This window comes from Mobula birostris, chromosome 7 (genome assembly GCF_030028105.1).
Source record: "Mobula birostris isolate sMobBir1 chromosome 7, sMobBir1.hap1, whole genome shotgun sequence".
NCBI classification, from domain to species: domain Eukaryota; kingdom Metazoa; phylum Chordata; class Chondrichthyes; order Myliobatiformes; family Myliobatidae; genus Mobula; species Mobula birostris.
Window position 1 is genome coordinate 23,684,323 of NC_092376.1, and position 27,296 is coordinate 23,711,618.

The 27,296-nt window shown below is 42.6% G+C and overlaps 1 protein-coding gene across 1 annotated transcript in view; it reads left to right on the forward strand.

Moving 5' to 3' along the window:
• The window catches only part of gabrb3 (gamma-aminobutyric acid type A receptor subunit beta3), a 383,905-nt gene that overhangs the window by 345,990 nt on the left and 10,619 nt on the right, over positions 1-27,296 (forward strand). Inside the window, exon 8 of the mRNA XM_072264245.1 lies at positions 7,689-7,933. Coding sequence (XP_072120346.1) covers positions 7,689-7,933 — 245 coding nt within the window. The remainder of the gene's footprint in view (positions 1-7,688; positions 7,934-27,296) is intronic.

Below are 27,296 nucleotides of genomic sequence, written 5' to 3' on the forward strand. Positions count from 1 at the left end.
GATGTGCATCTGACGAACAAAGCTAATCTAATCTTGATATCAAGCTTTGCCAAGTTTTGGTGGTTTATTCACAAGGTGTGAGCATCGCGCATGATGGCCCCTGGACATGATAAATTATCGGAGCGGGCAGAGTATGGGGGTTGGTTCAGTCTTGACACCCAGTGCTGTCAGTGTGGAGTCTGAACATTCTCCCTGTGACAGCATAGGTTGCATCTGGGGTGCTCAAGCTTTCTCGTACATCTTAAAGTATGTCTGGATTGGTAGGCAAACTGCTTCGAGTCTGTAGGTGAGTGGTGTAAAAGGAATATCATCCCCATTTATTTTCTAACCAAGCCACCCATGATCATGCACACCAAACCTCCAAGCCTAATGAAGCATAACACACAAGACCGGGTCCCTCGGTGATGTATAAACTCCAGCCAGCTGCCAGAACCACACAATAACTGTTGATAAGGAGCATGCAGTGAGCTACCTTGGGTCATATGGAGCTTCATCTCCCACCACACATTGTTACGCTCAGCACACCAGAGCAACAAAAGCTGATGAGAAAACTCAGTCAGATGCAACAAGATGATCAAAGATGATCCATGTTCAGGTCTTCTGTTTAAAAGTAGGAGGTGGGACATGTTTTGGCACAGATTGTAGACCACAAGTGCACATGCTCTCAACCTGTAAATTTCTGTCATTTAAGGTGTACCAGTCTATGTACACCTAAGAGGATCTTGCAATTTACTACACTGTCAGGTTTATCGTCAGGCCTGATGCTTATCCAGGCATCTCATCCTTCCCGATTATAGCTCATGTATAGTTCTTGACCTCATCATCTACCTCATTATGACCCTGCACCTCATTGTTTATCTGCACTGCTCTTTCTCTGTAGTTATTACATTTTGTTCTGCATTGTTATTATTTTACCTTGTTCTACAGTAGCTCAATGCCCTGTGTGATAATCTGATCTGTATGAACAGAACGCAAGACAAGCTTTTCACTGTATCTTCCACCACTGATGCCAGACGGGCAATCTCTGAAGAGTATTGATAATAGCTGGGGTTACATGTCGTGTAAAGAAGGGAATGGAATAGGAATATGAATAGGAAAGAAGGGAATCGCAGACCACTTCGGTAGAAAAATTTGCCAAGAGCAATCATGGTCATGGAGAAGACTGTGGTCGCCCACGTCATACGACATGGTGCATAATAATGCTGATGAATTATGTGACAGCAACTCCAATGTGTAAAAGCATGCAGGCATGGTCAGGAGATTCAGTTGTTGTTCAGATCAAGCATCAGAAAGGGAAAAGGTGATCTAGGTGATATTGTCCAAGGAATAATTATTGGATCTAGACGGGGTGGTTTGAGTATCTCAGAAACTGCTTATTTCTAGGGCAGGCACAACAGTCTCAAGAGCTTACAGAGAATGAAGCAAAAATCAAAAAAAAAAGTCCAGTGAGCCACAGTTCTGTGGGTGAAGCGCCTTGTTAAAGAGAGAGTTCAAAGGAGAATGGCCAGAATGGTTCAAGCTGACAGGAAGGCGACAGTAACTCTAATAAACACACATTACAACAGCGGTGTGCAGAAGAGCATCTATGAATCCACAATACATTGAATCTTGAAGTGGATGGACGACAGCAGCTGGTCCCACCAGGTTCCTCCCCTGTTCCCAGTAAAGTGTCCAATGAGTGTACTTCTTGAGCAGTTACAAAAATTGTTAAAATCATTGTTAATATCATGAAGATTTTGCAGGACATCAGATAAATTATAAAAGGAATTGACTTGAGACATTGAAATATCTCTTTTGTATGGTATAAGCGTGGCAGGCTGTGCAATTTCTTCAGCGCTTAACTGCTTGAGTTTGAAGTGCAGCAAAATTTATTGCCGACATAATAAGCAGTATCTAGAATATGAATAGGAAATAAACATTATTCCTTTTATTTATTATTCATAGAGCCTCCAACTCAGTTGATGAAAATCCATAGCCTGTTTGATGATTTTGAGCTTACAATTAAAATGATCACTCATTCCACTGTAAGCTAGCTCCCTTGTAGTTTCAATTCTGCTGTCCATTTTATCAAGCAAGAAGCATATAATTTTTTGACATATGGGTAAAAATTACTACTCCCATACAGTAGTTATTGTGTGAACTTTTAAGGCCCAAATATCATACTTCCCTTCCTGGTGTTTTAAGAGCGCTACAATCAGTTTAAAAGCAATGACCTAATAACACCACTATTGAAGGTGATCAGAGCACAAACTGGAAATACAAGCTTCCTAGGTCTCAATAGTGACAGAAGAAGAAGACACATTGATTGTACTCAATGAGGGAGCCACCCCACCACTTTACCATCCCTAGCATTATTACCTGAAGTCAAACAATCAGCAGGTGGTACCCATGTATCAATCAGAATGGAGGATTTTTCAAAAGGGTATTTGCTCGAATTTTAAGGTGGCCATCACCAGAATTTATTTCTGGCCTTTGGAATTAGTCCGGGGATGAAAGGGTTGATGCATGAGGAACATTTCATAGCTCCAGGCCTGGAGTTTAGAAGAATGAGTGGGGATCTCATTGAAACCTTTTGAAGGCCTAGTTGTGGAGAGGATGGTTCCTATAATGGGGTGGGGGGCGTCTCTGACCGGAGGGCACAGACTCACAATAGAGGGAAGTCCCTTTAGAACAGAGATGAGGAGGAATTTCTTTTGTCAGAGGGTGATGAATCTATGCAATTCATTGCCTCAGACAGCTGTGGAGGCCAGTTTATCGGGTATATTTAATGAGGAGGGTGATAGGTTCTTGATAAGTAAGGGTGTCAAAGGTTATGGGGAGAATAGGTTTGAGATGGTCCAAAACGTCGACTGTACTCCCAGTCATGCCGAAGGGCCTCGGCCCAAAACATCGACTGTACTCTTTTCCGTAGAAGCTGCCTGGCCTGTTGAGTTCCCCCAGCATTTTGTGGATAATAAATCAGCCTTGGTGTAATGATGGAGCAGACTGCCCTAATTCTACTCCTATACCTTGTGGTCTACTACAGAAATGATTTTTCAGAGCTGAATTGAGTGAATGAATGTCAGTTGCAATGTTTTCCCACGTTCTGCTTCACTGGCTGTTGTACTGCAGTCTGGTCAGTACCTGTACCCTGTGCCATTAATATTGGCCCAAATGCAGGAAACAGACTTTCAAAGTGATAGGATTAACTGACCTACATACAGGAAGCAACCGCACGAAAATCCAAATGGAAGTAAAAATAAAGTTTGTTTATTATTGTCGCATATTCCGAGGAACAGTGAAAAATCCTGTCTTACATTTGATTCACACAGAGCAATTCTTCACAAAGTACATTGAAGTACAGGTGGCCCTCCGTATCCGCGGGGACTTTGGTTCCGGGACCCCCCGCGGATACCAAATTCTGCGGATGCTCAAGTCCCATGTATAAAATGGTGTAGTATTTTCATATAACCTACGCACATCCTCCCGTATACTTTAAATCATCTCTAGATTACTTATAATACCTAATGCAATGTAAATGCTATGTAAATAGTTGTTATACTGTATTGTTTAGGGAATAATGACAAGGAAAAAAAAGTCTGTACGTGTTCAGTACAGAGGCAACCATCGTAGATCTTCTGGGAACGCTGATGCTGCCTTGGCATCAGTCGATGCAGATTCTCCCGTGATCTTTAAGTTCTTGAGGCTGTAGCGCTTCACATAGCTAGCCAGCCATCCCTTACTAGCCTTAAACTCCTTCCTCTCACTCACAACACAAGTAGCGAACGAACGAGATGCGAGCGAACAATGCTCAAACAACGAGTAATACTTTAATTATCTCTGGATTACAGTACTTTACACTCCCTCTTAGCCTATGAGGAATTGCTTTGATCACTTAATTGCTTTTTAGGAGCTATTTTTTCACAGAAACAAAGGATGCACACAACACAAGTAGCGACCAAATGAGACTCAAGGCGAACAATGCTCAAACAACGAGTGCTGGAGAGAGAACTTCCGGGGTTTTTTTTCGATCCCGATCCGCGGTTGGTTGAATCCGTGGATACGAAGGGCCGACTGTACTACAAAATAAAGCAAAAACAGAAATGAATCACCACTGACATATGCCTTGTAATTTGTTACTTTTCATCAGCAATACAGTGCAGTACATAAAACTCCTATAAATTACAATATTATATATTTATATTATTGTGCTAAAGTCTTAGGCACATGTAAAAATTTCTGTAAAGCTAAGATGATTTCAAAAATAATGAAATGAAAAGTTTTTAAATATCTATTGGTCTAGCCCTGTTTTGCTTTTTTTGGGGTTTTGTTTTTCTCTTTTTCTTTTGGGGTTTTTTTTGTTTATATATTTTTTTTCTTTTTATTTCTTTTTTTAATGACTAATTTCATTATGAGTTTGGAAGTCTTTTATATCTATGTTACTTAAAATTCATTTTATATATGCTGATTAACATTATTCCAATCTCTTTGTACCAACTTTGTTATTGAGTTCATAATTTTGAAAATTAATAAAAAGATTTAAAAAGAAAGAAAGAAAGTAAATATCTATGTGGGTTATTCCAAACATCTTGGAGAACTTGCTACGGCTCCTCTGCAGACTTCGACTGTCTTTGCTTGCTTCTGTCTCCACAGGTAATGTTAGACGGCCACAGTGATGTTGAGATCAGGGCTTTCTAGAGGCCATACCATCTGAAACCAGATAAAAAATCCAGAGTGCCTAAGACTTGCACTGTACTGTACATACTGTATATGTGAATAATGAGGTAGTGTTCACTGTTTGTTCAGAAATTTGTTGGCAGAGAGGAACACAGTGTCCCTAAAACATTGCATATGTGCCTTCAGAGTCTCTAATGGTGGAATAGGAAGAGAACATGTCTTGTGTGATGGGAATCCTTAATGATGGAAGTAGAACAAAGTGTAACAGATATAGAGAAAGTGCAGTGCAGTAAACAATAAGGTGCAAGATAATAACAAGGTAGACTTTGAGGGCAAGAGTCCATCTTGTTGTACAAGGCTCAATATTCAATAGCCTTGAAACAGTGGGGTGGAAGTTGTGACCATGAGTAAAAGTACAGTTGTCTGTCACAATAGTCAATGCAGAGCATATTATATTAATGAGCTTGCAAACTGAAAACTCTGGATTTAATTCCTAATTAGCATTGAGTTCCTGAATCTCAGGCACGGTGATACTGGTCGAATGACCATTGATCTTTGAAAGTGGGATGAGATGGTAAATTAGTTGAAAAACCCTGACAGAGTCGACACCTAATTGGTTCCCAGTAGTTGCATCTAATAAGTCCATGAGCAGCTAGAACAACTGTCAAGTACTTTTCCTACTAGTGTGTTATGTTGTATCGGTTAATGCACAGGATTAAGTATCCAGCGAGCAGTTATACCTCACTCCTGCTAACATGCAGCAAAGGCTTGGTTTTGATAGCACGGTGGCACAGCTGCCTCACAGAGACCCAGGTTCAATCCTGACCTCCAGCGTTATCTATGTGAAGTGTGTTTACAGGTTCTCCTTGTGACCATATAGGGAGGTTATGATGCAACTGTACAGGATACTGGGAGGCTGCACCTGGGGTACTGTTTGCATTTCTGGTCTTCTTTCTTCAGGAAAGATAATACTAGCTTTGGAGGTGGTGCAGAGGAGGTTGATTCCAGAGTTGATAGTGTTAGTTTATGAAGAGAAATTGAGAACACGAGAAAATCTGCTGATGCTGGAAATCCAAAGCAACACATACAATATGTGGGCAGTAGGAGTTCAACTCAGATAAGTGTGAGGTGGTTCATTTTGCTAGGTCAAATATGATGGCAGAATGTAGTATTAATGGTAAGACTCTTGGCAGTGTGGAGGATCAGAGGGATCTTGGGGTCCGAGTCCATAAGACACTCAAAGCTGCTACACAGGTTGACTCTGTGGTTAAGAAAGCATATGGTGCATTGGCCTTCATCAATTATGGGATTGAGTTTAGGAGCCGAGAGGTACTGTAGCAGCTGTATAGGACCCCTATCCACCTGGAGTACTGTGCTCAGTTCTGGTCGCCTCACTACAGGAAGGATGTGGAAACTATAGAAAGGGTACAGGGGAGATTTACAAGGATGTTGTCAGGATTGGGGAGCATGCCTTATGAGAACATGTTGAGTGAACTTGGCCTTTTCTCCTTGGAGCGATGGAGAATGAGAGGTGACCTGATAGAGGTGCATAAGGTGATGAGAGGCATTGATTGTGTGGATAGTTGGAGGCTTTTTCCCAGGCTGAAATGACTGCCAAGGGGGCACAGGTTTAAGGTGCTTGGAAGTAGGTACAGAGGAGATGGCAGGGGTAGGATTTTTATGCAAAGAGTGGTGAGTGCGTGGAGTGGGTTGCTGGCGACGGTGGTGGAGGCAGATACGATAGGGTCTTTTAAAAGACTCCTGGATAAGTACATGAAACTTAGAAAAATAGAGGGCTATGGGTAGCCCTAGGTAATTTCTAAAGTAAGGACTTGTTCGGCACAGCTTTGTGAGTGAAGGGCCTGTATTGTGCTGTAGGCTTTCGATGTTTCTATGAACTCAGAAATTGAGGTCACCTGGGATTATACTTGCTGCAGTTCAGAAAAAATGAGACAGAATCTTAGAGAAGCATGAACTTATGAAAGGGATAGATAAGAGGGAGGCACAAAAGTTGTTTCCACTGGTAAGTGAGACTAGAACTACTGCACATCGCCTCGAAATTTGGGGGAATAGATTTAGGATGGAGATAAGGAGAAAATGCTTTTCCCAAAGAGTAGAGAATCTGTGGAATTCTCTCCTCAGGGAGACAGTAAAGGCTACCTCATTAAATATACTTAAACCACAGTTGGATCTATTTTTGCATAGCAGGGGAATTAAGGGTTATGGGGGAAAAGCAGGTAGGTGGAGCTGAGTCCACAGCCTGGCCAGCCATGATCTTATTGAATGGCAAGCAGGCTCGAATGGCCAGATCCATACTTCTGCTCCTATTTCTTATGTTTTTTTTGTTCTTATATTCTCTGGGACCTTTGGTTTCCTCCCATATCCCAAAAGGCATGCAGGTTGAAAGGTCAATTGGCCACTGTCATTTGTCCCTCATGTGTAGGTGAGTGGTAGAATCTGGGAGGAGCTATAGGGAGAATAGATTATTCAGGAATAGGATTGATCTGTGAACTGGCATAGACTCAGTGAGTCAAAAGGGACTTTTCCATGTCATCACAAAACATGATAACAAATTAGAATAACAGGCAAGATTTTAGTATGACCATTATTTTGAGGAGCTATATCTCAATCAAATTCAAACCCTGAAGGGTAGGAAATGAGAAGAAATGTGAACAGCTTCCCAAGCACTCAGTTTTCTGAATAGACAATGAACTAACTCATGAACACAAACTCACTGTTTTTGCTCTCTTTTTGCACTACTTGTTTAATTTAATTTATGTGTATATTCCTTACTCTATGTTATACTATTTTTAATGCTCCCACAAAGCAACAAATTTCATGACAAATGTCAGTAATATTAAACCTGATTCTGATCTTGTGTTTTTGGATGCCAATTATATTTTATCTTTTTCCAATGCTTCCTTTTCTAAATTCTGCTATCTCATGTCCCAAAGGTTCTTAAAGATTTTGGCAATTCTCACCACGCCTCATTAACACATAGATTGCTAAATCCTGTTTGTAATTCTCTATAGGAATCACTACTGTGCTGACTATGACAACCATCAATACTCATCTGAGAGAGACCCTTCCAAAGATCCCCTATGTCAAGGCCATCGACTTGTACCTGATGGGGTGCTTTGTGTTTGTTTTCTTGGCCTTGCTTGAGTATGCATTTGTCAACTACATCTTCTTTGGGAGAGGGCCACAAATGCAGAAGAAGCTGCAAGAAAGGACAACGAAAGGAAACCACAGTCGGCCTAAGTATGAAGGCAATAGGGTAAGAGAACCTAAACAATACATGATCCATGTGGCTGTTGTTTTAATGTCAATTTTCATTGAGTTATTGTTGTACGTCTGAAGGTCTGACATCTAAGGCTTAATCTTAGCATTTTCTAGAGATAATTACTGCCCGTTTTGCTGCTGGCATTTAGGGCAACAAAGAAGATCCTCCATCTCTGGTGGCATTCAAGGCTTCATTTATCATGTCAATAGCCTCCTCTCGGTTTTCACTACTGTCAGTCACATAAGTCCCAGGTGGAGACTCAGGATCTACATAGCACTCAGATGTAGAAGGATTCTTCATTACTGTCTCCATAACAATTTAGTTTTACCAGTCAGGCTTGTTAGCCCTGAGCTGAACCCCTGAATCTGGACGACAAGTAGACAATTCTTAGACTGGCCTCTACCCTTTGACCTCACAAATGCTGGAGAAGCTCAGCAGGTCGGGCAGCATCCGTGGAAAAGATTGGTCGACGTTTCGGGCCAGAACCCTTCGTCAGGACTGTAGGGGGAAGGTGCAGAGGCCCTATAAAGAAGGTGGGGGGAGGGTGGGAAGGAGAAGACTAGTAGGTTCCAGGTGAAAAACCAGTAAGAGGAAAGATAAAGGTGTGGGGGAGGGGAGGCAGGGAGGTGATAAGGAAAGGTGAAGAAGGAATAGGGGAAAACACAATGGGTAGTAGAAGGAGGCGGAACCATGAGGGAGGTATTAGGCAGCTGGGGGAGGGGGCAGAGTGAGATAGGGATAGAAGGGAGGAGGAGGGAATTACCGGAAGTTGGAGAATTCTATGTTCATACCAAGGGGCTGTAGACTACCTAGAGGATATATGAGGTGTTGCTCCTCCAACCTGAGTTTAGCCTCATCATGGCAGTAGAGGAGGCCATGTATGGACATATCTGAATGGGAGTGGGAAGCAGAGTTGAAGTGGGTGACCACTGGGAGATCCTGTCTGTTTTGGCGCACGGAGCGGAGGTGCTCGACGAAGCAGTTCCCTAATCTGCGTCGGGTTTCACCGATGTAGAGGAGGCCGCACCCTTTGACCTGTTTGGTATGAGTGACCCTACCAAGAACCCTGACTCCAGCCAACATAGCTCTCCAGGTCATTGAGGCATGCAAGTCTCCAAACCACAACAAGTTTGTGGTCCTCTAGAAGGATTTGCTGGAGATAGACAATGTTTAACTGACTCGCATGGTTTTTGACTTCAATGGGAAGGAAATTCAGGGAATTTATTAAAGAAGCAGCCAGTCTAAAGCCATTCATGTTATTCTGGAAGCAGAAATTTGAACCAGCCTTCTTAATATGTGGATCACCATGAGGAAGCTAAAAAGACGACACTCCAAAAGACATAAACTGCTGCAGAGAATATCAGTTCCGTCAGAAAGAAGGTGAATGGTTCAGAATTGGCCTGCTGCCTATCAGGATAAGAAAGAAAAACAGGTGATTCACAAACTCAGGAAGCAAAGGCTACTTGGACCATCGCTTCAAAGTTAGCCCCTCCCATTCCTGGGTATGTATGCGTTCTGAGTCCAATTTACTAGATTCTGCCACCTTGATCATATTTGTTTTTAAACAATACTCCAAGATCACTGCTCCAAGTCTGCTATGTGACTGTGTCTAGACCAAAGTGATTCTGTGTTAGTCTTCTGCTGGGAGCACAGCTCCAAGCACTTTGCAAGGCTCATGGCTTTGCAGGGCTTCTTCCAGTATGCTGTCAAAACAGCATTGAAGCAACCCTTCCCCCCTCCAATGAGAGGTCCAGCCTCAGACTCCCCAGCTATGAAGGCTGTCACTATTACTGAACATCCTTGGTGTTCATAGGCATTCAAAATCGCCTGGGATCTATTAAAATAGAAAAATATTTGCTTAAAAGATGAAATTAATTACATTTTTGAACAAAAGCTTTATAAGAAAAATACATGCATACAGATATACTTAGTGGCCACTTTATTAGGTACTGCTCTAAATCTGCTTGTTGATGCAAATAATATAAAATCAGCCAATCATATGGCAGCAACTCAATGCATGCGAGCATGCAGGCATTGGTCAAAAGGTTCATTTGTTGTTCAGACCAAACAACAGAATGGGGAAGAAATATGATCTAAGTGACTTTGATCATGGAATGATTGTTGGTTCCAAATAGTATTGTTTGAGTATTTCAGAAACTGCTGCTTTCCTGGGATTTTCACACACAACAGTCTCTTGAGTTGACTGAAAATGATGCGAAAAACAAAGAAAATCCAGTGAGCAGCAGTTTAGTGGGTGAAAATGAGAGAGGTCAGGGGAGAATGGCCAGACTGGTTCAAGCTGGCAGGAAGGTGACAGTAACTCAAATAACCACATGTTACAACAGTGGTTTGCTGAAGAGTATCTTTGAATGCACAACGTGTCAAATCTTTAAGTAGATGGGCTACGGCAATTGAAGATCAGGGATAATTTCTAGTAGTACCTTGTATTCTTTTCCATTCTACCAATCCACTTGGTTCTATCTCCATATCTCTATCTTTATCTATCTGTCTATCTCTATCTCTGTCTCTCTCTCACACACACTCACTTTCTCCCTCCTCTCTCTCTCTTTCCTCTCTCCTCTCTCTTTCTCCTCTCTCCCTCCTCTCTCTCTCTCTCCCTCCTCGCTCTCTCTCCACTCTCTCCTCTCTTTCTCCTCTCTCTCTCCTCTCTCCCTCTTTCCCTCTCTCCCTCTCCCTCCCCGTATTCAGCTCATTGTTCTCAATATTACGGGTAACAGATATGCTGAATGCCCCTCCTGATTCACTTTTTAAGACTGTGTTTACTTCAATTCCTCCATCTTTCATTGGAGATCAGTCTAGTTGCTTGAGACATGCAACCTTCAGGTGATAGATTGTCCTTTGTGTCAGCGGGAGCGGGATAGGAAACAATGCAGCAGAGAAGTATGAACCTTGCGGCACATTCAAACTCCTCTGATGGGGTGATGTGTCTCTACAGTCTCTTTGCTCTCTGTAATCTTGCCTGACTCTGTTTAAACATGACCTTGCCACAGGCCATTGGTGTACAAGCCAGAGTACATTATCAGTTAGATTGTACATGCCCTGAGGAAGCATTCATGCCTGCTGAGCCAGGTAACTATTTATTACTATAAGACCATAGAAGCAGAACTAGGCCATTCAGCCCCTCGCGTCTGCTCCATCATTCTATCATGGCTGATTTAGTTTCCCTCTCCTTCCTTTTCCCCATAACCTTTGATGGGCTTACTAATTAAGAACCCATCAACCTCTACTTTAAATACTGTATACCCAATGACTTGTGGTCTCTGGTAACCCAATGACTTTGGTTAAATATACCCAAAGATTTAGACAAATAAACTTTCTACTGCCCATTACGCTGCTGCTGTTCAGGGTAGCAATGAAGCTGCTGTTCAGGGTAGCAATGAAGGTCCTCCATCTCTGGTGATGTTCAGGGCTTCCCTCATCATGTCAGTAGCTCGGTTTTCACTCCTGTCAGTCATGCAAGTCCTGGGTAGAGACTCAGGAATACGGTTTCACACAGATGTAGAAGGATTCTTCATTGCTGTTTCTGTTACAATTTTATTTTACCAGTTGGGGTTGGTAGCCTTAAGATGAACTCCTGAACTTGGAGGACCAGTGGACCACTCTTAGCCTGCCCTCTACCTCTTGACCTGCTTGGCATGGGTGACCCTACCAAGAGCCAAAGCATAAAGCCCTGACTCCAGCCAACATAGCTGTCCAGGTCATTGAGGCATACGAGTTTCCAAACCATGACAAGGCTGTGGTTCTCTTGGAGCAGACTAATAAACACTGATTGTTTATAAACCTCCATAGATTTCTCTCTCAGTTTGGGTGAGATGGCAACAAAAGGTCGTAGGGTTTGGTAGAAAGGTTAAATATTTAAGGGGAATCTGAAGAGGAATAAATGCTTCAGGCTGAGACCCTTCATCAGGACTGAAAATGAAGAGGACAGAGACCAGAATAAGAAGATGGGGGAGGGTTAGGACTACAAGCTGGCAGTTGATAGGTGAGACTAAGTGAAAGCTGGGTTGTTGGGGAGTGGAGAATGATGTGACCTCAATGACTGACTGACTGGCCAATGAATTCCTGCACTGACCCCATTTCCCTTGATTCTTTTAACATCAGAAAAACTACTGCTGACTTGAATATTCTCTGCAGCTGAGGAATTCCAAAGGATCACTACTGCCTTGCTGAAGACCATTCATCTCTTTACTGTTTAGGCTTCATCTCGAGTATTGCATTCTACTCTGGTCACCCCATGATAAGAAGAATGTAGGGACATGGACAAGGTGCAGAAGAGGTTTACTGGGGTGTAGCCTGGAGTAAAGGGCATGTACTATAAGGAGATGTTAGACGAAGCAGAGTTCTTTTCTCTGGAATGGCAGAAGCTGTGAAAAGACTTGATAGAGATGTTGTAAGGTTGTGACATAAATCGATGGACGGATGGTACCCTTATTCCAGAACGAAAAGTTTTATTCTCGGGACATACATTTCTAGAATGGGCCAAGTTTCAAAGGAGGTGTTCAGGGCACATTTTTTTTTAATAGAGAAAGGAAGGTGCCTGGAATGTGGTGTCTGAGATGGCAGTGGATGCATTTATGGAGGCAGATGTAACTGAGGTGTTTATGAGGCTCTTAGATAGGCACATGGATACGCAGAGAATGAGGGGATTTGAACCATTTACAGGCAGAAGGGATTTTATGTCACCAGCTAATTAGTTCCCAACATTATGGGTCATAGGGCCATTCCTATTCTGTACTGTTGTGTGTTCTAAAAGAAACCTGAGGAGCAAGTTTATCACAGAGTCTGGGGCATATATGGAACGAGCTGCCTGAGGAAGTGGTCGAAGCAAGTACAGTAATAACATTCAAATAACACTTCGAGGGTGCATGGACAGGAAAACCTTAGGGAACAAGGGCCAAATAATGGCAAATGAGATGAGCTTAGATGGGCATCTTGGTTGGCATGGACAAGTTGTGGCAAAGGGCCTGCTTTTGTGCTTTAATCTGAATTGCCGGTTTACAATTTGGAGACCATCAATCTGGGATCCATACACTTCAGGTAAGTGTAAGATCATTTCCACATCTCAGTAAATTCAGACATCAGAGGTGCAAAGGGACTAGGGAATCTCATGTAAGATTCCCTCAAGGTTAACTTGCTGGTTGAGTTGTTCGCCAGGTTTGCCTTCCCTAGCATACAATTAGAGAGGACTAGAATATGAAAAGCAAGGAGATAGTCCTGAGGCTTTATAAGGCTTTGGACAGACTGCACTTGGAGTACTGTGAGCAGTTTTGGGACACTTATCTAAGTAAAGATATGCTGCCTGTATCAATCTTTATTTTGGCCTATAACCTCTGAATTTCAAATCTGCAAATATGGTAAATATGGCAGCACTGTAGTGTAGTGGTTAGCACAATGCTTTACAGTACCAGCAACCTGGGTTAATTTCTCACCACTATCTGTAAGGAGCTTGAATGTTCTCCCCGTGACTGCGTGGGTTTCCTCCGGGTGACCTGGTTTCCTCCCACAGTCCAGACACCCACCAGTTAATAGGTTAATTGGTCATTGTAAATTGTCCCGTGATTAGGCTAGAGTTAAATAGGGGGCTACTGGACAGTGAGCCTCGAAGGGAATATTCCGCACTGTATCCTAATCAATCAATAATTTAAGGAAACTCAGAAGTAAAAACAAACTTTTCACGACAAAGGGGAAAATGTGATTACTAATATCAATATCATGTGATAAGGCAGGATTGTTAATTTAACTGGAAGTATGACAGAGGTTAAGCACTTTTAGACCATAAGACATAGGAGCAGAATTAGGCTATTTTCCATCATGGCTGATTTATTATCAACCTATTCTCCTGTCTTCTCCCCATAACCATTGACACCCTTACTAATCAAGAACCTATCAACCTCTACTTTAAATATACCCAATGTCTTGGCCACCACAGCCGTCTGTGGTAATGAATTCCACAGATACACCACACTCAGGCTAAAGAAATTCCTCCTCATCTGTGTTCTAAAGGGAGTTGCCTTTCTATTCTGAGGCTGTGCCCCCCGCCCCACTAAAGGGAACATCCTCACCACATGCATTCTATCTAGGACTTTCAATATTTAACAGTTTTCAATGAGATACACCCCTCATTCTAAACTTAAGTGAGTACAGGCCCAGAGCCATCTAATGCTCTCTGTATGTTAACCTGTTTCATTCCAGGGATCCTTCTCCTCTGGACCCTCTCCCATGCCAGAATTAGCAAAAGGCAGAGCTCTACTACTGATATCTTGTCAACCACACACTGGTGCATCTGAAAAATCTTCATTTTACACTGTGACCTTAGAGTGATTTTATATATTACAACCATCCTTTAAAATGAAATTTGTTTTGTACATAATTTAAGCAGGATAAAATGGTTGTTAAATGGCTGTGATTACATAGCTTGAATGCTTTTGAAGGATTCAGATAGTACTAAACATCACCTTCCATTGGAGGTGTTATCTAAGCTGACATTGCCTTAATCGAATATTCTTCCCTATGTTTACTTTTACATTCAGTGGCCATTTTATTAAGTACCCCCGTACCTAATAAAGTGGCCACTGTGTGTATGTTAGTGGTATTCCGCTGCAGTAGCCCATCCACTTCAAGATTCGATGTGTTGTGCGTTCAGAGATGCTCTTCTACATGTCACTGTTGTCATTTATTATTTGAGTTACTGTCACCATGAACCAATCTGGCCATTCTCCTTTGACCTCGCTCATTAATGAGGTGTTCTCCCCCACAGAACTGCTGCTCACTGGATGTTTTGCTTTTTTGCACCATTCTCTGTAAACTCTGGAGACAGTTGTGCCTGCAAATCCCAGGAGGTCAGCAGTCTCTAACCTTCTCAAAACACCCTTTCTAGCACCAATAATCATTGTATGGTCAAAGTCACTTCGATCGCATTTCTTCCCCCTTGCTGTTGTTCGGTCTGAACAACTGAACCTCTTGATCATGTCTGCGTGCTTTAGTGCATTGAGTCACTACCACATGATTGGCTGATTGGATGTTTGCATTAACGAGCAGGAATGACCTGGTGTACACGTGTACCTAATAAAGTGGCCACTGAGTGTACATGAAGGAGAATCTGCATGGGGAAGTTAGTGGGCCTGGTTTTATTCAAAGTTGAGTCCTGTTATATGAAACGGGCTTGCAAAGTGATTGTGGCAGGAACAGTGACTGCAACCTGAGACCAAGAGCTGAGTTTTAAGTCAGAACTGGAGAAATGAATGAAAAATAGAATGATTTTGAGAGGGAATTTGAGGCCTTAGTGACTAGACAGTTGAAGGCACAACTATCAATGCTGGTGCAAATATATCGTTGGTTTGCTGAAGAAGCAGGCTATGACAAACAGTTGAGATTAACTTAGGGTATGTTATCACACATGCTTCAGCTGGTAGCACTCTTGTCCTAATATCAGAAAGTTATGCATTCAGTTCTTTGTGTAAGACCATAAGCAGTGATCTAAGCCAATCTTCCGGTGCAGTACTGAGGGAGTGCGGCTTTGTCAAAGGTGTTAATAGGATGAGATATTAAAATAAAACCAATTTCCCCAGTGGTGATGACTTGCAGCCAGTTCACAAAACTACTTACTTTACTTCTTTCAAATATGGGTCTGCTACTAGGCTGCGTGTAATTGGAACCTGTGATTTACATTTTAGTACCGCAAACACGAGGAAACCTGCAGATGCTGGAATTTCAAGCAACACACACAAAAGTTGCTGGTGAACGCAGCAGGCCAGGCAGCATCTCTTACTGGTGAGATTCTCTTACTAGCTCTTCTTTCAGTTAGTCCTGACGAAGGGTCTCGGCCCGAAACGTCGACTGCACCTCTTCCTAGAGATGCTGCCTGGCCTGCTGCGTTCACCAGCAACTTTGATGTGTGTTGATTTACATTTTGATGGTATGTTTTTGGACCCATTGAGTGTTCTGGCACTTCGCTGTCTCTGAGGGAGTCTGGTGAGGTTGAGAATGAATGTGTGGCCTGGAGCTGGGGCCCAAGCCCATGATTGGCTCCATTGCTTCTCCCCGATTAAGGGGTTGAGCAACGCTGAAGTCGGCAAGGGTGAGAGCGGAGGACTGGTGGTTCAGCATTGTCTGCCTGCGTTTGGCCAGTCTTTCTCTCCCTGTTGGAGGAAGGTGCAGGAGACTTGGGGTCCACTTTGCAAAGATTGTTCGGCGAGGCTGTGGACTCATTTTGGGGGAAATTGAGGCTCATTTTGCATTTTGTTCTGGATTCACATTACCTTTTTTTGCTGTTTCTGAGCAGTTTGATCAGGGTGATCGGTATGGTTTGGGGTGCTTCGGCAAGGATTGGCTCTGAGACCTGCATTGGGCTAGCTGCATAGCACTGAACTGAACTAAGCTGAATACTACTGGACTTCCAGTTTGATATTTGGTATTCTATGTGTTGTTCACTTGCTTTTTGCCATTGGTGCAATTTGATCTTTTATCGCATGTTGGGTGTTTGATATCCTCTTGAAGGGGTTCCATGGTGTTTATTTCATGGCTGCCTACGGGAGGACGACTCTCAGAGTTGTATCCTGTATACATACTTTGATAATAAATGTACTTTGAAACTTGGAATCACTGCTGCCATCAGGAAGGAGGTGTAGAAGCCTTAGGTCCCACACTATTAGGTTCAGGGACAGTTATTACCTTTCAACCATCAGGCTCATGAACTAGAGTGGATAGCTTCACTCACCTCAACTCTGAACTGATTCCACAACCTATGGACTCACTTTCAAGGACTCCAAGGGTCATGTTACCAATATTATTTGTTATTTATTTATTATTATTATTTTGTTTTTCTTTTTGTATTTGCACAACTTGTTGTCTTTTGCACACTGGTTGGTTGTGCGTCTGTGTTTGTGTTTAGTTTGTTGTTTGTTAATCCATTAATTCATTAACTTTTTTCTTTGTACCTACTGTGAATGCCTGAAAGAAAATGAACCTCATGACATATACAGCATGTACTTTCATTAATAAATTTACTTTGAACACAGTGAGGGAGCTTGCTGAACGCAAACTGTCCACTGCAATTCACAAATTACAATTCAGAGGTAGCCATTGGCTGCAAAGCCCTGAGGATAAATAATATGCTGTAAAGATGCAAGTCTCTTTCTTTGTTATCTTGAGGAAAGATTTGCAAAACAGGGACTGGAGATTATTCCTGCAAGGGTGAGGATTTTAGTTCTGGGGCCATGAATCCACAGGAATTGGGGTGACGGTGTGAAATAACATGCAGGCTACAGTGATCTGACGAGAGGCTAGGATGTTCTGTGGATGTATTGATTAGAAAATCCATAGGTTTTGAGATCCTTCTGCTCAGCCCATGCATCAACGAAGCGATTGTTTTCCTTCTCCTGCCTGGAGAGAATTAGTACCTGATGGTGCAACCAATTACTGGCACTCGAATCTCAAGTTATCTTCATTTTTAGTGGTAGAATTAAGCCACTGGAAAAACTACTGCCTTACTGCTCCAGGTTCAATCTAACCTTGGGTGCTATCAGTGAGGAGTTTGTATTGTGAATGTGAATGAAATCACCGGACAGACACTGAAGCTGGTGTATATAGAAGTCTTCATTCAGCAAAACAAGCAGGCATTAGACTGGAGACACTTTTGGAAGCAGAGGCCTCCCTGACCCAATATTACATGACCCTTTTATATGCTAAAGGTCAGAGGTGATAGCAGGAAGATTCTATAGTTACAATGTGTCTACAATGCTTCCTTTGAATTGCAAATAATTTTCAAACACCTCGATCTTCACACCAACACGCCAGACTCCCAAAATGAATGTTAATCCCCACTGACTTTGGGCTGCATTTGTGCATAAGCAGGCATCGCAGGTCAATGGAGCGCTTGTTTGTTTGCAATCGACTCCTGCCTGCAGCTCCAAGAGCGTCATTGTTCAGGTCTGCATTTTAAACTCAATCTACAATCCATGTTCAGGTCTGAAGTCTGGTTGCTGTTGAAATTAATATTTGCTATATACCACAGTGTTGGCACTTGGCCAAGCGGTTAAGACGTTCGTCTAGTGATTTGAAGGTCGCTAGTTCAAGCCTTGGCTGAGGCAGCGTGTGTGTCCTTGAGCAAGGCACTTAACCACACATTGTTCTGCGACGACACCGGTGCCAAGCTGTATGGGTCCTAATGTCCTTCCCTTGGACAACATTGGTTGCATGGAGAGGGGAGACTTTCAGCATGGGCAACTGCTGGTCTTCCATACAACTTTGCCCAGACCTGCGCCCTGGAAACCTTCCAAGGTGCAAATCCATGGTCTCATGAGACTAATGGATGCCTATATATATATAAATACCATAATTCCACAATACACCCTAACACTTGCCCGGTTTTCCCTGTGACCGTTAGGGTTTCCGCCCAGATGCATAAAATATCTGGGCTGTAGGTTAATTGGTCACTAAATTATTCCTAGTGTGTAGGGTGAGTGGCAGAATCTGGTGAGGAGTTGTACAGAATGTGGAAAGAATTTGAGTAATTGGGTCCAACGGAGACTGAAGAAACTGCAGATGCTGAAATCTGGAGCAACAAACAATCTGTTAGAGAAACTCAGCAGGACAAGCGGTTTGTTGTTTGACCTGCTGAGTTGCTCCAGCAGATTGTTTGTTGCGCTAGAGTAATTGGGTGTTAGATGGTCGATGCAAATTTGATGAGCCAAAGTGCCTGTTTCTGTGATTTATGACTCTAAGGAGTGAATCGAATTTAAGACCATTCATTTGGACATTTAATTTCCTTTCTTTATATTGAACCATGTGAGGTTTTAATTTTCAATGTAAAAATGTAAATGTAAAATGTAATCAAATAGCACAAGTATACTTGAAAACAGGAACAATGTTTCTGAGGTTTGACAGCAGCTAAATAGAAAACAAGAACAGCACAAGTCCAATTATCCCTCAAGCGTTTGTTATTCAATTAGATTATAACAGGTAGATGTCTAAAATCCACTGAGCCATCTTGGTTCTGTAATCTTTAATGTTATTACTCATTGAAAATTCGCCAACCTTGGAAATTTTTAACTAGATAGATTTTCACATTGTGCGTGAAGCTAGTTCCTGACATCATCTCTGACCAGCTTATATCGATTTCCAACTACTTAAAAGCAGACAAAGTAGAAGCAGGATTAGGCCTTATGGTCTCTTAAGCCTGTTTTGCCATTCAATAAGATCTTAGCCTCAATTTGACTTTCCCGCCGGTACAAAGTAATCCTCGACTCCCCTATAGTGAAAGCAGCCAGCCATTCCAGCCTTGTGTATATTCAATGACTGAGCCTTCACAGCTTTGTGGGCTTGAAAATTCTACTGATTTGCAGGCCTCCGTGGGTTAATAGCGTCTCTCTATCTTTACTAACAAATACTACGTGGTCGGCATGACATTGTGGGCTGAAGGGCCTGTAATGTGCTGTAGATTTCTATGTTCTATGTTCCTTTTAACATCTCCAACACCTGAATCAGTAATAGAAATTACTGCAAAGATGTAACCAAATAATGAAAACTGGGTTGCATCTGCAGGACCTCTTTATCTTTATGGATTGTATCTCCATTGTTCATTGGATCTACTAACCTATTGAAACTCCAAAGTAAGAATAATCAAATCTCTTTTCTGTACGTACATGGACTTCCCTGTGAAGGCCAATGGTAATTGCCCATTGCTACTTGTTTATGAACTGAAGGATATTCCCACTCATTTCAGAGGGCAACTAATAGTCAACTACATTTCAGTGAAATGTTGATCGTCATCCAGGTTAGACAGACTAAACACAGTGAAACATATGAGATTTAAATACTATCTCTCACCATTATTTGATACAAACTTTTTAAACATTTTAAATTCCTTAGTTGATATGGTGGGATTTGAACTCATGATTATAGATAACATGGTGAGACACAAGAGACTCCAAATGCTAGAATCAGAAGCAACAAACATACTGGAGGAACTCAGCAGGTGAGGCAGCATTAGATTAGATTAGATTATGAGGACACTCAGTCCTCGGTTATTGTCATTTAGAAATGCATGCATTAAAAATGATACAACGTTCCTCCAGAATGATATCACAAGAAAACACAGGACAAACCAAGACTAAAATTTACAAAACCACATAATTATAACATATAGTTACAACAGAGCAAAGCAATACCGTAATTTGATAAAGAGCAGACCATGGGCACGGTAAAAAAAAGTCTCAAAGTCCCGATAGCCTCATCATCTCTTGCAGGCGGCAGAAGGGAGAAACTCTCCCTGCCATGAACCTCCAAGCGCTGCAAACTTGCCGATGCAGCACCATTGGAAGCACTCGACCGCAGCGGACTCTGAGTCCATCTGAAAACTTCGAGCCTCCGACCAGCCCCTCTGAAACAGCCTCTCCGAGCCCCATCCTCTGTCGATCGCTTTGACCCCTCCCTGGCCGCCGAGCAACAAGCAAAGCCGAGGACCCGGGGCCTTCCCCTCTGGAGATTCTGGACCACACAGTAGCAGCAGTAGCAAAGCAGGCATTTCAGAAGTTTCACCAGATGTTCCTCCGTGCTCTCACGTCCGTCCCCATCAAATCAGGATTGTGCACAGCACCCTACTTGACAAATAACAGACATCACCACCAGAGTGGCCACTGCGAGCTGCGTCGCGCTGCCATCTTCTCCTCCCTCTGTGGGAGGAAAGGAACTTTCAATGTATTGGGTTGAAGCCCTGCATCAGGACCGAGAGAGTTCCCTTTGCCTCTTTATGTTGGCCGTCTTGCATCTCCTCTCTTGTTCCTGATGCGGGATTTCACCCCAAAATGTGGACTATTTCTTTCCTCCCACGGGTGCTACTCAATCAGCTGAGTTCCTCCAGCACACCAACTGTTACCTCTGGATTATGTATCCAACCAAAGGAGAGAGAGCAAAGCAATTATTGTTTATGGTAGGCTCATGATAATAAAATATTACCATAAGCTTATCAAAATCAACTTGCTAAATACAGGTTATTATTCAATATTCTTGTATGCTGTCAACAACGACAAAATGCTAGAGGAACTCAGCAGGCCTGCAGCATCTATGGAGAAAAGTACAGTCGGTGTTTCAATGGGTGTCAGCCTGAAACATCATCTGTACTTTTTTCCATAAATGCTGCCTGGCCTGCTGAGTACCTCCAGCATTTTGTGTGCGTTGCTTGGATTTGCAGATGTTCTTGTATAGCATTTTCCATGCCAAATGCTTGCCTTGCAAAGATTATAAACAAAATTAAATCAGTTTGCTCCCTTAATCTGATATGGCTTCTTCCTACTAACAGCTAATACAGTATACTTGGTTTTCAGTTTTTGGTCTAAACTGTAAAATTACAGACTATTCAGATCACGAACATGTATCTCGCTCTTTTGCATAATCATAAAATTATTCAGCACAGAAACACATCCTTTGACCCTTCATGTCTAGGCTGACCGTCAAGCACCAATACATGTGAATTCTATTTACCAATGTCAGTCTCTATCCATCTATGCCTTGGCAAATCAGGTGCTTACCCAGATGTTTTTAAAATGTTATGATAGTACTTGCCTCCAGTACCTTCTCAGGCAAAGCATGCCAGGGCCTTGACTCTCAGTGCAGGCAATTTAAGTAGGTCGGAAGTAAAACTGTAACCTGGGACATGAGGGAATACTTACCTGCTAGAGTGGTCGCAATTAATTCTTTCGAGGTTCGGAAAATCAAAATAGTGCTGCAACACCAAGAGCCCCAACTTCAAAATGGTGAAGGAAGGAATTTGAAAAGGCAATGTGGTAAAATGGAGGAAGTCTGTTAGAATCATTGCAACAGGATGAAGGAATAGAGAGGGGGGAGATAGGGAAGAGAGAAGGTGAGAGAGAATTTCTTACTAGACTGTTTTTTCCTGATTTCTGAGAGAACCAAGCAGTTGATAAGAGTACAGTATCTCTCCAAAAAAAGAAAAACAGATGTCAAATCTTGGATGAGCCGAAACAGCTTCTGAGGAGATTTGCAGAGTATTAAAAAAATTAACCATTGGAATTAGTTGTGGGTCTACATTGAAATATAAGTTACTGATAAGGGAGACAAATTGGCAATCTTGCACAAGGTTTATTAAAGCCCTTGATATCCTGCCCAAAACATTTAAGCATCTTGTGAATGATTTAGTTCCTCCACCCACAACCTATACAGTGCCTGATGTGCAAGGGATTTTGCATCAAAAGGTATTGCAGGTTACTTTTACTAAGGTGCAGCCTGATGTGTACTGAGCTACATGATAAAGTTGTTCTCAGTTGAACATTTACATTTTCACTCAGTGCTTAAGACCCTCTTCCACTCACTGTTTTTCCAAGGCTGTGGTTCTACAAAGCTATTCATTTACACTTGCTTTCAGCCCAGTTGTCTCATGGTAAAGGAAGCTGTGTATCCTTGATATATTGTTGGTGGAAATAATAGGGAAAGTTTTACTGAGAACATCGCAGAGAATCTCTGATCCATGCTATTGTTAATGTGCACACTGACCAGCAATATGCTGTAAATTCCACATCTCTAAAGGTCAGTTTCTTTTCTTCTTGCTAGTTGAATCATTTAAACGTGAGCTCACCAATCTCTTTTGATTCTTTTTTTCATTAGTAGCTTGCTGAATTTATGTATATATATCCCATGAAATTCACTATAGAAGATTACATACATTAGATTAGATTTGATTATGAGGACACTCAGTCCTCGTTTATTATCATTCAGAAATGCATGCATGCATTAAGAAATAATACAATGTTCCTCCAGAGTGATATCACAAAAAAAAGGACAAACCAAAGACTAACACTGACAAGACCACATAATTATAACATATAGTTACAGCAGTGCAAAGCAATACCATAATTTGATAAAGAACAGACAATGGGAACGGTAAAAAAAAAAGTCTCAAAGTTCTGATCGACTCCCGATAGTCCCCGATAGCAGGCGGCAGAAGGGAGAAATTCTCTCTACCATAAACCTCCAGGCACCGACAACTGTCGATGCATTGGAAGCACCCGACCACAGCCGACTCTGAGTCCGTCCGAAAACTTCGAGCCTCCGACCAGCCCTTCAACACCGAGCACCGAGCACAATCTCTGCTGAGCACTGCGACCCCGGCCCCGGCCACCGATCAACAAGCAAAGCCGAGGATTCGGGGCCTTCCTCTCCGGAGATTTCGGATCACACAGTAGCAGCGGCAGCGAAAAAGGCATTTCAGTAGTTTCACCAGATGTTCCTCCGTTCTCTCACGTCTGTCTCCGTCAAATTAGGATTGTGCACGGCACCCTACTTGACAGATAACAGATATCATTCACCGGAGAGGCTGCACAAGCTGCGTCCGGCCACCATCTTCTCCTCCTCCTTACATTTACATGACAGTTGTAAATATTCTTTTATCACTATGACCATTACTCTTAGCCAGAGGATAGTGAATCTTTGGAATTCATTGCCACAGACAGCCCTGTGGAATCCAGGTCATTGGGTATACTTAATATGGAGGTTGATAGGTTCTTGATTAGTTATGGTGCTAATGGCATATGGCCAAGTGGTTAAGGCATTTGTCTAGTGATTTGAAGGTCACTAGTTCGAGTCTTGGCTGAGGCAGCGTGTGTGTCCTTGAGCAAGGCACTTAACCACACATTGCTCTGCGACGACACTGGTGCCAAGCTGTATGGGTCCTAACGCCCTTCCCTTGGACAACATCAGTGGCGTGGAGAGGGGAGACTTGCAGCATGGGCAACTGCTGGTCTTCCATACAACCTTGCCCAGGCCTGCGTCCTGGAAACTTTCCAAGGCGCAAATCCATGGTCTCATGAGACTATCGGATGCCTCTATATATATATATATAACGGGAAGACAGGAGAATAGGATTGCGAGGGGTAAGAAATCAGCCAAGATGGAATTGCAGAGCAGACTCAATGGGTCGAATGGCCTAATTCTGCTCCTATGTTTTATAGTCTCAAGGCCTTATACTTATAAGGCAGGGGAACGGAGTGGCAAGGGATAATAACTCAGCCATGATGGAATGGTGGAACAGACTCGATGGGCTGAATGGCTCAATTCTACTCCTATATCTTAAGATCTTATACAACCTCATTCCACTTAAAAAGGAAGCAGATTTACTGATGTGCTTTCATTCCTGAAACTGGTAAATTCTTGCAATTTTTGCTTCAAATTCCAATTTCTAGTTAAGTATATCTCTGTAACTTAATATCTCATTTCACTCTGTTTCTAAAGTCATTCTTTCTCCTGCATTCATATTTTCACCTCGTGCTTCCTTTACTCAGCTGCCCCCTCCTTAGTGCCTTAGTTCCCATCTGTTTGGTGAAGGAGATTAGACTTGTCGTGCACTCGGGTCACAGATATCCTGCTGAACTTGTTTCACTTACACTTGACCCCAGCCCCAGCAGTTTGTCATATTCCTTAAGGTTCATAAGAATGTGCAAAACAGGAGCAGGAGTTCATCCGCTTGTCCTCTCAGGTCTGCCCTGCCATAGAGGAATAGAAACGTTGGCATAACCCATCGACCCTGACCAAGATGCCCATTTTAGCTAGTCCCATTTTTAAAGCTTTTTAAAAATTAGCTTTATTTGTCCTATGTACAAATAAACATAGTGAACTGTATCATTTGCATCAAATCCAGCCCGCAAGGATTGCCACAGATCTGGCACCAACACAGCATACCTACATCTTATTAACCGTAACCCTAAACGTAGGCCTTTAGAACAAGCGGGGAAACTGGAGCGCCCAGAGGAAAGCCATGCAGTCATGGGGATAACATTGAATCCTGATAGACAGTGGCGGGTATCGAGCCCCTATCAATGATAGCTAGCGATGTAAAGTGGTTGCGCTAACCCGTATGCTACCATAGCACCCCTTGAATTTGCCTGTGTTTATCCTAAATGACTTGTAAACCTTTCTTACCCATGGACCTGTCCAAGTGCATTTTAAATGTTGTTATTGTATCTGTCCCAGCTTTCTCTGGCAGCTTGTTCCATACGTCCACACCATCCTTTGTCTCTCAGGTCCATTTTAAATCTCTCACCTCCCACCTTAAACCTATATCCTTTTGCTGTTGTACTTTATTCTGCATTCTGTAATTGTTTTACCTTGTATGACTTTATTGCACTGTGCAATAATTTAATCTGTGTGAACAGTACACAATTTAAGATTTTCACTGTACCTCAGTGCATGTGAGAATAATTATAATACACCAATAACAAACTGATATCCTCTAATTTTTGATTTGCTCTCCCTGAGAAAAAGGGCAGTGCGCATTCACGCTATCTAGGCACCTCATGATTTTATATATTTCTGTCAGGCCACCCTTCGTACACTCCAAAGAACAACTTCTTAGCCTGTCCAACTTCCCTATAACTTTGGCCATCAAGTCCTGAAACACTGCCGGAAATCCAAGCAACACCCACAAAATGCTGGAGAAACTCAGCAGGCCAGGTAGCATCTGTGGAAAAGAGTGCAGTTGACTTTTCAGGCCGAAACCCTTCACCAGGACTGGAAAAAAAGATGAGAAGTCAGAGCAAGAAGGTGGGGGGAGGGGAAGAAGAAGTACAAGGTGATAGATGATCAGTGAAACCAGGAGTGGGGTTAAGTAAAGAGCTCGGAAGCTGATAGGTGAAAGAGATAAAGGGCTGGAGAAGGGGGAGTCTGATAGGAAAGGGTAGAAGACCATGGAAGAAAGGGAGAGGGAGGAGTAGCAGAGGGAGGTGATGGGCAGGTAAGGAGATAAGGTGAGGGATGGAATATCTTCCCTCTGAAAGAATATATTCAGTGACTCAGCCTCCCCTGCTCTTAAGGGTAGAGAATTCCAACAATTTTCTCCTTTTCTTACTTGCTATCTTTAGAACCGATGTGGATTAACATAGATCAATAACAATAGATAAACAGCCATAGTCAGCAAAATGATTTGACTGGAAACTAAGTGATTAAGGTTGCAAAACTCAGCAAGTTATGCCAATTTACTCCTGATATGGCTTGATAAGTAATCAAGGTATTATTGATCCCTTAGCTTCCATATAATATTGCAGGTTTTACTCAGAGCTGGTATGCCTTCTTTGATTACAGTACAGCACTGGACCAGGCCCTTTAGCCTACGATGTTGTGCCAAATTATTTAAACTATAGTAATTAAATACCTAACTAAACCAACCCTTCAGCACATCACATGAGCCCACCTCCCCTCTTTGGACTCTGTCCATACTTCTCACTGCGTCAGTAAAACGACTAACATAATCCATGACCCCATCCAGCCAGACATTCTCTCTTCTCCCCTCTCCCCTCGGGCCAAAGATACAAAAGCCTGTAATCATGTACCATCAGGCTCAAGGACAGCTTCTATCCCACTGTTATTACACTCTTAAACAGACTTCTTGTATGATAAGATGGACACCAGATCTCACAATCTACTTCGTTATGACCATTCCCATTCTGATATGTCTATCCACAGCCTCCTCTACTGTAAAGATGAAGCCACACTCACGTTGGAAGAACAACACCTTATATTCCATCTGGGTAGCCTCCAATCTGATGGCATGAGCATTGACTTCTCAAACTTCTGCTGATGCCCCACATCTCCCTCGTACCCCATCCGTTATTTATTTATATACACACATTCTTTTTCTCTCTCTCCTTTTTCTCCCTCTGTCCCTCTCACTATACCCCTTGCCCATCCTCTGGGTTTTTCCCCCCCTCCCCCCTTTCTTTCTCCCTAGGCCTCCTGTCCCATGATCCTCTCATATCCCTTTTGCCTATCACCTGTCCAGCTCTTGGCTCCATCCCTCCCCCTCCTGTCTTCTCCTATCATTTTGGATCTCCCCCTCCCCCTCCCCCTCCCACTGTCAAATCTCTTACTAACTCTTCCATCAGTTAGTCCTGATGAAGGGTCTCAGCCCGAAACGTTGACTCTACCTCTTCCTAGAGATGCTGCCTGGCCTGCTGCGTTCACCAGCAACTTTGATGTGTGTTGCTCGTTATGATCTTGCACATTTCACTTACCTGCACTGCTCTTATTTGGTAGCTTTTACATTTAATTTTCCATTATTATTGTTTTACCTTCTTCTACCGTGATGCACTGTGTAATGACCTGATCTGTATGAACACAAGCTTTTCACTGTATCTTGCTACATGTGACAGTAATCACATGTGCCAAGATACAGTGAAGCTACAGTGACCTTCTGGTACGATGGCAGTGCGCTTGGACGCAGTGGCTTCTACAGGGTCAACCAAAGGTGGTGCTGTCTTACTCAAACATATTTTTTACGATCGCAAGACCCTGCTGGACATTAAGAACTTAAAAGTACTGCAGGGCTATACCA